The sequence below is a fragment of the Staurois parvus genome, unplaced genomic scaffold (genome assembly GCF_062004578.1).
Source record: "Staurois parvus isolate SC_StPar_1 unplaced genomic scaffold, SC_StPar_1.0 ptg000199l, whole genome shotgun sequence".
Taxonomy (NCBI): domain Eukaryota; kingdom Metazoa; phylum Chordata; class Amphibia; order Anura; family Ranidae; genus Staurois; species Staurois parvus.
Genome location: NW_028317995.1, coordinates 1,139,256 through 1,157,854, shown reverse-complemented (window position 1 = coordinate 1,157,854; position 18,599 = coordinate 1,139,256). Strand labels below are relative to the sequence as shown.

General features: G+C 39.5%; 1 protein-coding gene across 4 annotated transcripts in view; it reads right to left on the bottom strand.

The window, feature by feature from the left end:
• Window positions 1–18,599, bottom strand: part of CARMIL3 (capping protein regulator and myosin 1 linker 3) — a 104,971-nt gene that overhangs the window by 73,300 nt on the left and 13,072 nt on the right. For all 4 annotated transcript variants that reach the window (XM_089678183.1, XM_089678182.1, XM_089678181.1 and 1 more), the window contains exons 3-6: window positions 18,348–18,398; window positions 15,018–15,077; window positions 11,731–11,849; window positions 675–775 (exon numbers count right to left, since the gene is read on the bottom strand). In XM_089678183.1, coding sequence (XP_089534309.1) covers window positions 675–775; window positions 11,731–11,849; window positions 15,018–15,077; window positions 18,348–18,398 — 331 coding nt within the window. The remainder of the gene's footprint in view (window positions 1–674; window positions 776–11,730; window positions 11,850–15,017; window positions 15,078–18,347; window positions 18,399–18,599) is intronic.

Here is an 18,599-nt window from a genome sequence, read left to right as displayed (position 1 = left end):
GGATGAATTACTATGGGGGATGAATTACTATATGGGGGATGAATTACTATATGGGGGATGAATTACTATGGGGGATGAATTACTATATGGGGGATGAATTACTATGAGGGATGAATTACTATGGGGGATTAATTACTATGCTTACTATGGGGGAATATTACTATACTTACTATGGATGACACATACACATAATTCATCTACTCTTGGTCCGGCCCCCGGGTCCAATATATGAACCCATTGCGGCCCTCAAGTCAAAAAGTTTGCCCATCCCTGGATTAGATCTTTATATTCCAGTGTATCAATGCTTCACTTATTCTATAAATGTCTTCTGATCCAATTAATAGCAGCATCTTCGATTAAAGACACTAAGAATACCCTGTACACAGGACTGGACTTCCATCAACAGAGCACACAGCCATTGGCTCTTGAACCAACCCGTCACTGATAGGATCACCATCATTACTAAAAGAATGTTGAAGAGAATTGTGACAAAGTGTAAATAAAATTAATATTATGTCACCTCCTTTCTTCTGCCACTAAAAGGTATGTTCCTGCTATGCTCAATAGGAAATCCAGCCATGCCCATACACCTCCTAGAACTCAACTAAACACCTATAATTGTTGGTGGCTTTTATGAAAATGGCAGTAGCTTTTACATATATACATCATCTCACCACATATTCCAGTTGTTGCTGGCAGCCCTGCTATGTCTGAATTTGGAGATGAATTCCTTGAACTGTCTGTAGATTCAGGATACTGTCGCCTGACCAGACATCTGTTAGATGGAGACAGAACATCACAGTAAAGCTATGTTCATATAAGGTCCAACCTTAACTCAAGTCCTGAGTGGAAGGCTAGATGCACAAATTGAGTCATGTCACAGGTACTAACCTATAAGAGTGGCTTCAAAAATGTTTTTATGATACAAAACACTGCTATAAAAGACAAACTGTACATTTAAATGGAATTCCTATACATTCCCATACTATTTATAATCACTTCCATTAAGGTATTCTAATTCCAGAACAAAATGTTCCTAGCACATACGTATTACAATGAGTACATTTTTTAATGACTGGGAACCACATTCACAGTTAGAATTTCATATGTCGAAATTCTTTTTCACTGATTTTTTTTTTGCCTCACTACGGTCAAAAATGATCCTTGATTTTTTTTCATTAACTATTAAAAAATTTTAAATTTGAAAAACGATCAATCTTGAAATAAATTCTGAAAGTGTATGGCAGAACAATACAAAGCAGCATACAGACCTTTCTCCTGTCAGTGTTCCTCGGCGATCGCTGGGTGCTGGCGGAGAATCTCCAGCTGGGACCCAGTGATCGACAGCTGTAGCCACCAATGGCGGAGCAGGTAGGGCGGAGTGTGCGCAACGCCCCCTATCTGGAAATGCAACATCACGTGTAATATATATATATATATATATATATATATATATATATATATATACAGTATATATATATATAAATATATATATATATATACCCAGCCACCCTGTATCAGTAGTTCTGCTATAGGGTGGTACAGAAGCTGTTTAAGTATAATGCATATATTCCAGTCCTCTATGTTAAATGGCAACTGACAACTTCAGGAATCCACTTCAAAATGCTTAGGTGAATAATTAAATCCACAGACACACTTTGCAACCTTTCTGGATGAATTAAGGTCTGAACATAGTGTACTAGCAGATGCATTTCTCAATAGATTTGATTCGCCATCTAGTTATAGTACATGTTTGAAAGCTTTATTCGCAAAACTTTAAGGGAAAGCTTGATTAGATGCAAAAAACGTGACTGGAAAACATTGTTTCCTAAATACCAATCTACAAAAGGTTCCAATTCCAATTCTATACCCCATAGCAACCAATAACATGCTAGTTTCCTTTAATCTATTGTTATCACTAAAAAGATCAAAGAAAATATCTCTGGAGGCTCCGAGCCAGAAAGACTAAGCTATTTCTATTTGTCTTATCTTCTTTTCATAAATTGTAGAGTTCATAGAAATATGGAAATCTTGACTTGAAATCCATATCAATATGAATAATTGTTCTTATATTAATTAACAAGTTAAGCATTTAGGGAGTTTGTTAATTGGACTCTGCTAAGGTTTTTACACAATGTTTGGTGAAGCACTGTAAATACTGAGCAGTGGGAGCAACTGCCACAACTGTTATGGAAAGATGATGAAAAAGTTGACCCGATCTAAAAACATATTGTTAATGGTCCTGATTTATCAAGCTGCAATAGCACTTAAGATGTGCTAAATAGCACTCAAGTCATTTGAAAGTGGCATCTCAATTAATATTATGTCTTTTTAACACAAGTGTTATTGCACTTTGATGAAACTGGGCCACAGTATGTTTTTTCTATTTCATTTTATGCAGTGCTGGTGTCATCTTTTTAAACAGGCTTCAGTTCGTTTTATGTCAGCAGCATAAAATGACTGTCATGACAATCTTCAACGTAACCATCATCCCTTTCTGAAGATGAAAGGCCCTTGAATAGAGAATTAAAACCTGAGGATAACTGAATTTATTCACAGAGATTACCTTCAACTTTGAGACCTTCAGACAACACACTGACCCTCATCTTTCTACAACAGATACAGTAGGACTGGACAAGGTCCTCTGGCACCCAAGGCTAGAATGCTACATGGTGCTTACCCTATCCTTCTGAAATGAGATGGACAGATCTTTTACATGTAAATATAAGCGGACAGACCAAAGTAGGATGAAGAAATAATATTTTTCAGCTTGGCCAATGGTAGTTTCAAAATAGATGTTCTTACAGAAATAATAGAATTCTGCAATTACTCACAATTATTTTGGCATTAAAATTCTATTTATAGTACAAAGCAAGGCAAAGTTATTTCTAAACAAAATAACATTTTTATATAATGCCTCATATGTGGTATTTAAAATGTTTATACTACAAAAAACAGATATGCAAAATAAACCAAAAAAAATGAATAAAAAACAAAAACAACAAAACAAAAGCTAAGGCCTCATGCACCTGGGTGTGTTTGGGGATAATTTCTAAACGTATCTAGGAGCATATAATGCTTTTCTATGGAATTTTATTGAAAAAAATCTTTTTAATTTGTTAGGGTTTCTTTAGCAACTCCTGCATAAAAAAAAACACACAACCCTTGCAATTAGTTCACTTGACAGCTGTAGATAGCAGCAGTTTATCAGTGTTTGCTACATTTTTTGTTACATTTATTCTCCTGGAGCATAGGTGTTACTTGCAGTGTAAATAGTTGCTGAGGAGCTATGACATGCAGAAAGATCTCCACTTTTTGGGTTTTTTTCTCAAACATAACAGTAATTTATTAGTAAAGGCTGCAATGGTAGCTTTCATTCATAAAGAAACAAAAAGTAGAACCGAGCTGTCAAATTGACAGCTCAGTCCATCAGATTACAAAGGGATATTGCAGCCCTCCCTGCATAATTATGGCAAGCATTATTGGAACTCTGCTGTCATTTTGACAATTACTCTGTGATATTTCTCAGGGCTCCTGATACAGAAGGCAGCTGTAACAGTGACAGCAATTTCTCTGATTACACATGGAGGATATCTGTTTTTACAGCTCAGTCTGTTACTGCTAAGTGCAGGAGACAGGTGGGCGTTCTGGAGACAGGAGAGGCTTCATCTTCAGCTGAATCCCCCCACAGAATGATGCCCAAGTCAGACACCTCTTCTGCCTCTACTTGGGACTGAAAACAGACTTTCTACAGGTGACTACTATAGGTGTGCCTTCAGAGGCCAACAAACATAGAATAATAGAATATAAACTTTAGGTCTTAATTAGTCTCCATAATGAAACTACAAGTTTCCACAATATTTTATATATTAGCATGCAAATGTGTAGATAGTTCAGAAACCTATGGCCAATTTCAAGGGATCCTTAGCAACTAGGGTGCTATGCCATCAGCTATTGTTTTGGAATGCCAATGAGCACTGTTTGTATAAAGTCAGAGTGGAAAAAATAACACCCAGGAGATTTTAGAATTCATGAAATTTGGGCAAAAAATAATTGGAGTCAAGTGGTTGCCAATAGCAAAATGTTCACCTTTAATTTAATGGTAAAAATAAGCATTTAATAGTGTTCAATACCTCTTTTTATCAACAACCATTTGAGTGCAGGTATTTGGAAATATTGGGTCCTAACAAAGCCCTCTTATACCATAAAGTTAGCTTGTGCTTTGCTCATGCAGGTTCACTTTTATGGCAAACCTACAAGCAGCACACACTTCTCCTGTCACCCTGTTTGACTGCCAAGAGTAAGGAGAGGAGGACCAGTGCAAGTCCCAAGTTCTGATTGGAGATTTACACTCTTTTTTTTTAAATCAAGAAAAAAATGTTTATTTAAGACATGGTGTGCACAACATCTATAACATAGGATATCCATAAAGGAGATGAGGTACAATACAATGCTTAAGATTTTGTTTGTATAAACTGATATTACACATTTCAGCAAGAGGAGAAATAAGACCAATTGCACCAATTGATTAAAATGCCTGTCCGTCATAAATCATACAGATATCATGTCAACAGAATATTATATGAATAAAACTGTGTTATAAAACAAGACAGAATAAGAAAAGCGTAACCTATGAGTTCCAGGTATTTAGCTTAGAATTCTAATTATTGAGGTAGGTAATCAGAAAATCTGTGGAGATCCCTACCTGGTCCTATCCCTGCAGAAGCCTATCTTGGACCAAATGGTGTGGTAGGCCTGGTATATCCAGCCAAGGCTGCCATAAAGAATAACATTTTTGGGGTATATTTCGATATGTGAGTTTTTCACGAATAAGCATGTTTTCACCTGTTCCACCCGTTGTTTCTTAGTTGGTACTTGGGAGGACATCCAGTATTGAGCGATCAGCTTGCAGGCAAGATATAATAGATATAAAACTGCTACATAGGTTTGTGGTGTAAGTGGTTCCTTGTCCAGAGCACCCAACACACAAACAATAGGGCTGCTTGAGAGTTGAAATAGAAACACTTCAGATATGGTAGTGATAATGTCCAACCAGTAGCGGAATAATGGGGAGCATCTCCAAATCATATGCAAAAGATCCTATTGTCCCGTTCGCATTTCTGGCATAAAGGGGTAGACCATTCCCCTGTCTGTGTAGCTGTGTGGGTGTCCTACATGCTCTGTGTAGTAGGTATAAATGGGAAAGTTTTTGGGATGCTGATACTGATACCAAAGGATTGGAGGTTAGGCAAGGTTCCCAGACATCACCATCAATGGGACCCAGATCCTTCTCCCAGCCCCTTCTACATGATAATTTAGAGGCATCACGAGTAGAATTAAGTAAAATGGAATACACTCTAGAAATCATAGCCTGTTTTTTTCTTTCTATAAGCAGTCCTGACATCAAGGGGTGTTCTGTTAGGTATAGCTTTGAGGTGCATGCCTAAGTTGGAGATATTTATCTGGGTAGGGAAACTCCATCTGCAAATCAGAAAAGGATTTATCTGATATATGACAGTTGGGTAATATATCGGATACCCAATCTGTCACAGGACTGGAAGCCCTCCAGCATGCTAAGCTCCTTATAATTAGAGTTATGCCATATTGGGGTGTACGGGCAGAACCCATGCACAGCTAGGGTGGTTCTGACATAGGATCCTTAATAGATTTATGGTTTGGATTAATGGGTCTAAATGTGTTTACCCCGCCTCCAAAAAAGGAAAGGGTGGGACTGTGAGATCCCCATGGTACCAATAAGCTACGGATAGGATCCATTGGGTCCTTATGCCCCAACCTCCCAGGTGTTGAAGTTGAGATGCAGAATAGTAAAATATGGAATAAGGAACAGCAAGGCCTTCTTGATCTTTTGCAAGTTGCAGGGTAGAAAGATTAGTCCTGGCTGTTTTATTGCCCCAAATCAATACCCAGAACTGGGAGTCTGGGATTTTATAGATTCGTTTATGTGGGATCCAGATGGGAGAGTTATGAAAAATGTATAGTAGCTGAAGGGCCCATACTATTTTAATAAGATTAACCCTTCCAACAACTGACAAAGGAAGTTTTGTCCAGACCATACAAACAGAAAAGAATTTGCGTAGCAAAGGCAGCAAGTTGAGCTTTATATATTGAGTAAGATCTGAAGTGACTTGTATGCTCAAATAGCGACAGGAGGCTACAATCTGTACTGGGGTAGCACAATTATGTAGGGGAGCAGTGAGTGTGTCCAGCAGCATAAGGACTGATTTGCTCCAATTAATGGAGTACCCAGACAAGCTACAAAGTCATCAATAAGAGACATTACATTTTATAGTGATCCCTGTGTGTCCCCTAAATAAATCAATATGTTATCTGCATGCAGTGATATGACATATGCCCGTTGGCCTCTCACAAATCCAGTAATGGTCGCAGATGCATGGAAGTAAGGCGCCAAGGGTTCTGGGGCTAGGGCAAACAGAAGAGGCGACAATGGGCACCCCTGTTGGAAGTGGAAACACATCCAATAGTTCCCCATTCACTCAAATTCTGGTGGATGAGGCCGCATAAAGCTTCTGAATCCACTTAAAGCACAATAAAAAATCCCCTGCAAGGTAATGTCATAATGTGCTAGTATGCATTGCATACTAACATATTATGAAAGACTTTCGTTAAATCAAAGTCCTCCAGCGGTGTGCTGTAGCCGCTAACAGGGCTTCAATCTTCACCCAGTCTTCCTTCCGGGTTCACGAGTGCCACCCGTCTGACTGGCCAAGCCGTGATGACATCACTCCCGCGCATGCGCGCAGGAGTCTCAGGCCACGGCGCAGTGCTCTGAAGGAACGGCATGGGTATGCCGTTCCTTAAGATTGCATGCACCTGCTGTCATAAATACCTCCTAAACGGTGCATGTTTAGGAGATATTACACTTATTTCCACTTTAATGACCCAAAACAAGTCAAGACCTCCCATAGATAGGGCCATTGAACACTGTCGAAGGCTTTAGCAGCATCCAAAGAAAAGATTGCGCTATTACCAGGGTTATCTACTGGTATTTGTAAATTCAAAAATAACTTGCGCAGATTCTGTGCGGTGGATCTAGTTGGAATAAATCCTGATTGGTCTCTATGAACCAATTTATGGAACACCTTCACCAAACTAGTCGCCAACACTCTGGCCAAAAGTTTGACATCAAAAGTGAGGAGAGAAATAGGCGATAGGAGTGAGGTATCCTTCCCAGGTTTCAATAAAACAACAATAATTGTCTCATTCATAGATGAAGGCAATCCACCCAGCTGGAAAGCCTCATTATAAACCTTAAGGAGAACACGTATAAGCTGATCAGCATATCGCCTATAAACCTTGTTGGATTTGGGTGCCTTACCACCAGGGGCTTGCCAGGGCATTTTACACTTAGTTTTTGGTGGCTGAACAGACTGGCTGAGGATTTAAGGGTAAGTACATATGTGTTGCTACTGAGGCTGCCATTAATGCAAACCTTTCTTTGCCATGTATGGTCAAACCACAGGTTTGCTGTAATGAGACCATTGACACAGCCCTGGATCTGTAGCAGTTTTTGTATTAGCTAGGACTCATAGCTGTGTTTCATATCAGGAACTGCAGTCACCTGCTTGGTAAGTTGATTAAATGACAGCCATTTTAAAGTGAGTTGTATCACATATGTTTGAGATGCAGCTGATCATCCTGTGCGCTATATGACATCTGTATAAGAAGCACAGGTTATGGAAGCTATTCCAATCTATTTGATTCCAGGCTGAATTATTCATTACATAGAAATAACAATTTCATACCATTTTCCTAGGGTCATTGATCTCTATGACCTCACAGCAGAAGCATGAGCCACAGCCATAGCATACAATTTTAGTTAGGGCCCCATCATCAATCAGATCATCTCAATCACCCCAAACGTAGAACATTCAAATGTCTAGTTCAGACATTTATATAATAATAGCTGATAAACCTGAAGACATATTTATCATATTCAGTTTCTCGAATTTTACTAAATGCAGTAGATAGCTACTGATCAGGGCTACTGTTAGAAACCATGAGGCCCCATACAGCCATTGAGTTAATTCAGGAATAAAAGGAGCTGGTAAATGTGACATATTTACTGGACCCTTCCCCCACTCTCCATCCCAAAGGATCCTACTGTGTGCTTGCAGCTGTCGGTGGAAAGGACAGGAGGGAAACTGGAGGGCTGAGGGCACACAGGGGGGGCCTGGGCAGCAGGTTGAAATGTATGAGTGCAGCGAGGGGGGGGCAATTACTGTAACCAATCCCCTGTATCCCTCTCTCTGCAGCAGCTGAAAGCCAGTGGGAGGGAGAGGAGAAGAAGCCAGCTTTCAGCTGATGCAGAGAGAGGGATACAGGGGATTGGTTACAGTAATTACTTTCCCCCTCGCCGTGCCAATCACCCTCCGTGCCCACATCCGATTCACCCAGCTGCCTGGGCCCTCTTGCTGGCCTGGGTCCTGTACAGGAAGACTGGTGATTACCCCCTTATCCATAGCCCTGAGCACGATGTTAGTAGATAACACAATAGGAAAAGCAAATTCAATTAAATGATGCAACCTATGTAAAGTATGTAAGATTTCAAGTAAAAAAAGGGAACTAGAAGCTATGGCTAAGCAGATAGCCAGGAATGACTGCACCATCTACACCCTTTGTTGTTACACTCTAGAGTCTAGACTGACAGCAAAGAAACAGTGAAATGCGCAGACATGTAAAACTATGATAAAAAGAGCAAAGTCTACTTATGCACTACCACTCAGATAATTTAGAGTTGTCAACACTATATGGGGTTGATTTACTAAAGACAAATAGGCTGTGCACTGCAAGTGCACTGAAAGTACAGTTGCTCTAGGGGAACATGTAAGGAAAAAAAGACCTCAGCATTTTTGATTGCAAATGATTGAATGAAATAAATCAGCAGAGCTTCGCCTCATTTCAGATCTTTCCCTTGGATCTAAAGCAGCTGCACTTGCAGTGCACAGCCTATTTGCTTTTAGTAAATCAACCCCAATGTGTCCCCACATGTAATAAAGTAATGTTGTAAATCAGTGTGGTGCTTATCTCAATAAAAATAAAACTAAAAATCAATATATCGCATATGTGTGTATTCTTATTACCAAAAAATACATATATGTAAAAACTAGGGTTATGTACACATCCACCAACAGAATTTCATCTAATACAGATTTGCAGTGATCCACTGATGATTCCCACTGGGTATTGTTAATGTAACCCAGTGTTTCCAAAAAAAAAGTTTTAATAAAAATAGTGCTATACTCTACTGGGTACGGTAATTACTCCCAAAATTCAAAGCTACAAAAAAATTAATAAACATTATGAAACAAACCGTCAATAAATAATATACCAAAAATAGTACACAATAATGTCCACTTAGAATCCAAACTAAAATAGAAAGTCCAAAGACTGCACTGTGGTGGAGCACTGGAATTCATTTACATAAAGAGTTGAAAACGGAAGAATTGATTTCATTGCACTCATTTTGTGGGAACTGTGTTTCCAGCTTTATAGCACTGGACTTTGGGTTTTCTAGTTTGGATTCTAAGTGGACATTATTGTGTATTATTTTTGTTCTATTATTTATTGACAATTTTGCAGCACTGAACTTTGGGAGTAATACCCAGTAGGGTATAGCACTAATATCAAACTGAGTTTTGTTCCATATTATTTATTCATTTATGTGTTTGTAGCATTGAATTTTGGGAGCAAGTGATATACCCAGTAGGGTATATCACTATTTTTATATAAAAAAAAATAAAAAACAAAAAAAATAAAATTTTTTTGCAGCACTGGGTTCCATTACCGATACCCAGTGGGAATGATAGGATTGTTTATTGAATTACACTTGAATTAACCGTGAATTATCACGTTTTCTGGAGCACTGCATATTTGTATTAGATGAAATTCTGTGGGTGGATGTGTATATAACCCTAATTTTACATATATTTGTTTTTTGGTAATAAGAATACGCAGATACACAATTTACTGATTTTCTAAAAATTTTTGAGATAAGCTTCACACTGATCTACAACATTGTAAATCTATGGAGTTATGTACAATGGAAGGCATAGTGAAGTACCATACTGTATACATGGAAAAACTGACCACATATTTAGCCTGTATGCACATAATGCAATGTAACTACTCATTCATGCTTGCTGTTTTACCCTATTCAAAGCAATCACGCACAATTCTATGCCATGGTTTGCTTGGTGTACAAATTAACAAAAGAAAATACTTGTCTGACAGTAATCTGCCTACAAACAGAATTTGACCTTCTTTACCTATATTCTTTGATGAAAAGATATGGGAAATGTCAAATGAATATAGCCTAGCTCGTTGGTATTAAATTACCAATGATGGGAGTATTTTCATAGATCCATGCAATTAAAATCGCTGTATATTCTGCATACAATTGTAAGTGCATCTACATAATAGGTGATTTTAAAGGCAGATTTTCACTATGAGAGCTGTGTTTTTTTCTATCCTATATGTGATGTGAGCTGCTGATCCTGTTCAGTTGGGGAGTTATTTACCAACCCTACATGGTGCAAAATCTGGTGCAGCTCTGCATAGAAACAAGTCAACTTCCAGGTTTTATTGTCAGAGCTTAATTAAACAAGCTGAATTTGGAACCTGATTGGCTACCATGCACAGCTACACCAAATTCTGAGTGCACCAGTTTTAGTAAATTGCCACCTGTGTGATTTGAGGGACGGCCGGTGATACAGAGAGAGGGAGGTCACAATAACAGAGCTTTTTATGATGAATAGGGGTTTTGGAAATTTGTTAAGCTTTATCCTGATCAAAAGTGAGGGGTGTGTGACACAAAAATCTTGCGATTTGGACACTCTATAAGGCTAGGTTCACACCTATTCAGGTTGTGCTTGAGACGTTTGTGCATTGTGTTTTGCATTGCATTTTTGCATTTGCATCTTTTATGCGTTTTTGGCATGTTTTTGATGCGTTTTGCGGTTTTTCTTTTTCATTTTTTAAATTATTCTTGTTGCTAGACAGATTTAAAACACAAAACGCAGCAAAAACACACTACATGCTTTTCTGCAGCGTTTCTATTGAAGTCTATAAAACCAAAAAGGCAACTTTTTGCGTTCAAAAAAGTCCCTGACCCGGGTGAAAATACCAGGATATGAACATGTTGCATAGGAAATCATGTTAAGTAGACTGCTGTGCATTTCTGCAAAATGCAAAACGCTGCGGATAACGCTTAGGTGTGAACCTAGGGTTACTGGGATCAACTAAAAGTAAAATGGGCTGTTTTCCTTTCAATCTGCTTTCTGAAAACTTTCTAATTGTGTATCATCACTGTGAAATGGATCAGCACTAGTAGCTTCCCAATAACTGGAACTAAACAAAAGATTACAAATGGAACAGCAGATATATGTAAGAGTTCCATTTGAAATAAATATAGTATACCAAAAGGACATTAAAATTAAAAGCAATTCAGAAGATTTTAGTAAGGCTGATGTGTTCCTGCCAGAGCATACTAGCCTTGTCTGAGGACCCTGCAATTTCCTGAATCTGTTATTTCTTTTAGGCTAAGATAACTGTTAATAAAAGCATTCCATACCACAGAGACCATCAGTCTGCAATTAAAACATTCACGCGTGACAGATGAGCTGAGAACTAATTAAGCTGCCGTGTGTCAAAAACAGAGACCGGGATTTTAATTCATATTAAGGAACTCACACTGTATCTGGAGTAGGGAATATTTTGGACAGGGTCGCCTGGATGCCATTAATGAGCTGGTCGGTATTCTGCGCACTCAGAGTCAACTGGAAACTCCCTTTTTCTGTCTCAATAAGTATCTGAAAAAAGGGGAAAATACATGATTAAACCATTGAAAATATTAATATTATTAAGTTCCAATGCTTTAATGTTAGGACATATTAGTTTCAATGCAACCCAAAGAAAGAGTTCAACAATCCTATGACTTAATTCTAACATACACTATATTGCCAAAAGTATTGGGATGCCTGCCTTTACAAACGCCTATGAACTTTAATGGCAACCCAGTCTTAGTCCGTAAGGTTCAATATTGAGTTGGCCCACCCTTTGCAGCTATAACAGCTTCAACTCTTCTGGGAAGGCTGCCCACAAGGTTTAGGAGTTTGTCTATGGAAATGTTTCCAGAAGCGCTTTTGTGAGGTCGGCACTGATGTTGGAAGAGAAGGCCTGGCTTGCAATCTCCTCTCTAATTCACCCCAAAGGTGTTCTGTTGTGTTGAGGTCAGGACTCTGTGCAGGCCAGTCAAGTTCCTCCACCCCAAACTTGCTCATCCATGTCTTTATGAACCTTGCTTTGTGCACTGGTGTGCAGTCATGTTGGAACATTGAACAAACTTCCCACAAAATTGGGAACATGAAATTACATAGTTAGTCTGGCTGAAAAAATACAAAAGTCCATCCAGTTCAACCATGAAAAAAAAAAAAAAGTTATAATCCTACGCTGAGGGTTGATCCAGAGGAAGGCAAAAAACCCCCAGTAAAGCATGATCCAATTTGCTCCTGCATGGGAAAACATTCCTTTCTGATCCCCCGAGAGGCAATCAGATATTCCCTGGATCAACTTTACCTATAAATGTTAGTATCTAGTTATATTCTGTGTATCCAAGAAAGAATCCAGGACTTTTTTTAAAACAATCCACTGAGCTGGCCAGAACCAACTCTTGAGGGAGTCTATTCCATATTATCACAGCTCTTACTGTGAATAAACCTTTCCATATTTGGAGATTACATTTCTTTTCCTCCAGACGTAAAGAGTGCCCCCTTTCCTCTGTGATGACCTCAGGGTGAATAGCTCTACACCGAGTTCACTATATGAACCACTGATGTATTTATACATGGAGATCATATCCTCCCTTAATCTCCTCTTCCCAAGAGAGAATAAATTCAGTTCCTCTATTCTTTCTTCATAGCTGAGCTCCTCCATACCTCTTCAGTACTTTCTCCAGTTCCCCAATGTTCTTTTTGTGAATTGGTGCCCAAAATTGAACTACATATTCCAGATAAGGTCTTACTAATGATTTGTACAGGGGTAAAATGATATGAATGAAATTGTCCAAAAAGACCTTGGTATGCTGGCACCTTAAGAGTTCCCTTCACTGTAACTAAGGGGCCAAGCCCAACCCCTGAGAGAAAACCCCACACCATAATCCTCCCTCCACCAAATTTACACTTGGCACAATGCAGTCAGGCAAGTACTGGTCTCCTGGCAACCGCCAAACCCAGACATGTCCATCAGATTGCTAGACAGAGAAGCGTGATTTGTCACTCCAGAGAACACGTCTCCACTGAGTCCAGTGGTGGCGTGCTTTACACCACTGCATGCAACACTTTGAATTGCACTTAGTGATGTAAGGCTTGGATGCAGCTGCCCATTCCCATTCCATAGACAATATTCAAAGTCCTCCTGCGCTTCGGTGAACCTGTGACTAAAGCTGCTAACACCTAACCATATACCAAAAAAATGGTTAACACAAATTGTAAAATGTGGCGCAGCACCACATTTTACATTCCCACTCCATGAAGCTTTCTACGCACTGTTGTTGTGCTAATCCGAAGGCCACATGAAGTTTGGAGGTCTTTCACTATTGACTCTGCAGACAGTTGACGATTTCTGTGCACTGTGAGCTTCAGCATGCACTGACCCTGCTTTGTCTATTTACGTGGCCTACCACTTCATGGCTGAGTCGCTGTTGTTCCCAGTTGCTTCCACTTTGTTATAATACCACTAACAGTTGACCGTGGAATATTTATTAGCAAGGAAATTTCACGGATGGACTTATTGCACAGCTGGCAACCTATCACAGTACCACACTTGAATTCACTGAGCTCCTGAGAGCGACCCATTCTTTCACATATGTTTGTAGAAGCAGTCTGCATGCCTAGGTCCTTGATTTTATACACCTGTGGCCATGGAGGTGATTGGAACACCTGAATCCAATGATTTGGAGGGGTGTCCCAATACTTTTGGCCATATAGTGTATATGTTGTAGGATATATAGAGTTTTACAGAGTATATGTGACCAACATGGAAGCACCTACTCCAGTGGTGCTACTGATCGGATGTCCTTACCCATACAAACTCACCTACTACAGGCCCAGCTTAAATAGTAGCCAGTATGTTTTGGGAATGTGGAGGAAAACCAAAGTATAACATTTCATATAGAAAGAGAGTTCTAATCAGTAATGAACTATAACCCAGCGCTCGGCCAACTACTTAGTCACAATGCCATATATATATATATTATATATATATATATTGTCAGCAAAAATATTTACTGAGCAGAGTACAGGTCAAAACTCAGCAGAATACATTGAACAAATATGGGAAGGTACTTTAGTAACAACAGTCTAAATATACAATGAAATACTTATATTTGTATAGCCCATGCCTTCCAGCATTTTAGATGAATACCACCCAAGAGGAACAGAGTAGGAAGGGACAAGAAGGGGAAGGGGGAGAGGGGGTTAGGAAGGGATGGAATGGAGGGAGGAGGAGAGGAAGGAGGAGACAGGGGGTAGCAGTCAAGTCCGCACACAAGTCATTATGAAAAAACATGCCACAGGTTGGGCCATAACCACCAAGAACGCTGGTAGCATGCCGATATTGGTTGTCATCAGATGGTAATTCCTTTGGTATCTATCCAGTTGGACCAGATTTTGTCAAACATTCTCTGGCAATGGCGACTGGTATACATCAACTGATAGCCTGGAAGGACTGCAATAATTGCCAATTTCCATATGTTCTGTATTGGGCCATGAACATGGAGTGAAGTACATGGCGTACATTGGAGGTCGATCAGCCACAAATCAAGGAACCTCTAGCAACCTCTGGAGGAACCTTGTTTCAGATAATTTGGCATAGGTAATCAAAGCAATCAAATTAACTTTATATAACTGGATTTGGTGGCATAATAGTCTTTGATACATTTTATCAATCTCAATCATTCATGTGTGACAAATATTCATTACCTGGCTTAGACTGATTGCTGTAAGAGATCGGATTTCCAGCACACTGAAAGAACTTTCGATCTAAAGAGAATAACATGGATACATCACAGTAAGTATCACAAGGGAACACTGGATTACAATGGGTAATAAAGATGAGCAAGGGTAGTAAAACAGATGGAAGTAGTATAAGACAGATAAGGCGCAACAGGAAATAAGTGTAGACTCACAAAATTAAAAGAATACATCAATAATACTTGATCTTTTTTTGAACTAGGTAAAAAGAACCCGATAGCAATTTGTAACCATTCCCTGTGGTTCTAGTAAATGAATAATTGCTATGTATTAGTAGATTTTAATCATTTTTTAACCCCCTCTACTGAATGACAATACTACCTGATTCATCGACAGTGAAACATTCCAAACATTAACTAAATCCTCATGAAGAATACTTCGTTTTTTACATCACTGTAAGTGTGACCTAAGTTTAAACTAGCTTGCTGATCACTGAGGAGCAATCTGCAGTGGACTGCTTTTTCCAAAAGTCATTTGATAAGTGGTCACCTCCTCAATGTATCTTTCAACCCCTAAAAACCTGCACCACAACACTTCAGTTGAATGGGTATCATGGAAGGGATAATTTTTGTCCATGCTGCGATGAAAAGCATTGCAGCCTAGGTATGTATGCACCTCTGTCTGCTGCCTTTACAACTTAAGGGGGAACAGTTGGAGGGGTGGTAAAAATGGAGCTCAGCCATGTGTTTTTACTGCCCCCAAACTGCAAGTAAAACAAGATTATAATTATTTTTGTGTTAAAACCTGTTTTTCCATTACTTAGTTCATGTTTTTTCTCCTGTGAACACATTTGGTAAGCAAATCAGGGTTGATTTACTAAAGATAAAGAGGCTGTTCTCTTTGCAGGGGAAATTTCCCTTAGCTTAGTGAATGTGTTGAAATTTCATTTTGCAAAGAATACCCAATTATGTGCAAAGACACTATAACAAAGTATTTTGGCTTGGAAAGGGAAATTTATTTGCAAAGAGAACAGCATATTTGCCTTTAGTAAATTAATCCTATTGCAATGAGTTATGCACTCTTCAGAGGCAGCTGAATGTCACAGTTTTACTGTAGTGACAGTGACTGAGTGGCAGCACGTGCCAGTGCACTGTGCATCACAACAATCACTAGTAGTTCAGCTCCAGAGTGTGCGGGAAAGGGTGACCATACCTCAGGTGAACTGACTAAGCATTTTCATCTTATGAATTAAAATGTGTAGCACCCCCTAGTATCCTACTCCAATAGTGTAGGATTTTTTTTTTGTCTATGCCTCATGGTAACTGTGTGAGTCTGTGATTAAGGTCAGGTTACTGCAGGTGAAGCTGGATGGCTTAACAGTTTGGGACTCTATCACCTCCACCTGGTTCTGGAGGACCATTGGAACCTTCTGGAAGCCAGTGGGTGGAGGAATTGGAAATCTAATCATCATGTTTATGGTAGTCTAATCAATTCCAGGTCTGGAGGCTCTGGTAGAGTGGTGGACCAGTCCATAAATATGGGAGAGTCAGGCTGGCAGAGGAGTCAGGTGGAAGATGGATCGCTGAGGAGACTGTCAGTGGCCTGGGAGGGTTCCCCTAGGTCTAGGGGGGGGCAGCCTCCAGGATGGGATCAGGCTGGCTCAGGAGGGTCTATTCAGCAGTGTGGCCTGAGCAGGATGAAGGCATGAGAGCAGTGGGAGCAAGGAGGACAGAGTGAGTTCATCAGCTCACCCAGGAATTTATAAGGGGAGATACTGTCACATGTAGCAAGCTCTCAAAGGACAGCAGTGTGCTTAATTCTTTATCCTTCTTCTGGGAGATCTTCAGAGCAGCCGGGAGGGCTGGTAGTGTCTGCAGGCTGTGAAGCTGGGAGCAGTTGTGCAGGTGAGAGGAGACATCTCTGCATGTAGTTTGCAACAAGCTAAGCTAACTTTCAAGGTGGTGCTGCAAGTCCTTAGCCCATAAGGGGCAGTTGCTACTGATCCGAAATGACTGATGTTGTTTCTGTAAATAGCAAGGAAGTTGTCCCCGTGCATTCATTCAGTAAATTTGGGCATCCTATACTTCCTATTACACTATCCAAGTTATTTTCCCTAACAAAAAACAAGTTCAAGGACTGTTCACTAACTGTGGGTGCAAGTGTGGAAAATGCATGTTTCCTGGCTGTGCGGGGCTTAAGGGGATCTGGAAACTCAGTGGCCCTCACGAGAGGAGCGCTAAAAATGTCCTAAACTAGATTCACATTAGCCCACATAGTAAAACACAGTGTTTTAATGTGCAGGCTGATGATGATGATGTCAGCTCTGGCAGGGAGTTGTGCAATGCATGTTTCAGAGCATCGCACTGCTTACTTTTTTAAACTTTTGTTTAGGTGTCTCATAGTGCCACTTCATTCATGTTTCTGCAAAGGCGCGTGGTGCGTGGCACCATGTAGTGATATCCAGTACACTGAAGAAATATGCAGGCATGCTGAATTTCTCCACACTACACTGCACACCACACCAGCATTTGTTTCCTATATGCCCCAGAGGTAATTGTCTGCACATAGCGTGAACAAGCTCTTAGGATACACCTTGTTGGTAGGATCACCAGGGATGGATAATTGAAGCCAGAAAGCATGAAGATAATTGTACTTTTAACACTACAGGAACAAGTACAACAATACATAAATTCTGGGGCATAGATACCTTTTAATAACATGTGGGCATCGGACCTGAAAATCTAAGAATTTAACACCTAATTTATAACAATTTGTTAATGTGGGATGAAGGCGTGAACATAATTTTAGCTCTTTCTCTAATAATGCAAAGCTCCTTTTGAAGCACCTGATTGGTGTTATAGGGCATATACATAAGCCGGCATTATATTTTTATTATTATTATACAGGATTTATATAGCGCCAACAGTTTGCTCAGCGCTTTACAATATAATTATATAGCAGATGTCCCTTACACTTGCAATCCCCTTGCTATTGGGATACCAAGCTATATGCTTAGTGTGCTGGACTGGTATTAGTTTGGTGGCTAGTACATTTTTTCTTTTTATTACAGAAAGAAACATTTAAAAAATCCAATAGAATAGCACAGTCAGCAGTGGACAGCTCAGCATACACAATTTCGTATCGTCTTGCATATAAATGTTCTGGTTACAATTACTTCTCATAACCACATGGGAATTTTCCTTTACCAGATTTTAAAGAATCAGCCTTAATCAACATGCAAAACAGAACAATTACAAGCAACACAATTGCACAGTTTCTAGAAATCGAATGTGTCAAGGCCACAATGGATATAAGAAATCAAGTTTAGAGCATACTGACCTTTGCTGGTAATTTGATGTAAAAAATATAGAATCTCCAGCATGTTGTTACCTGCAGAAAAACACAGCTGAGTGTAAATGAACATAAATAAGCAGACATGCACTTCTACTAATGAACCAGCTACAGACTATAACTTATTGTTCATGAATCTCCTGCACAGAAACAGGTACCAAAAACATAGGTTGCCATGGTAACATTCATCCTCTATTTCGGAAAGCCTTTTAATTGTCTAACGTTTTAGAAAAGAAGACA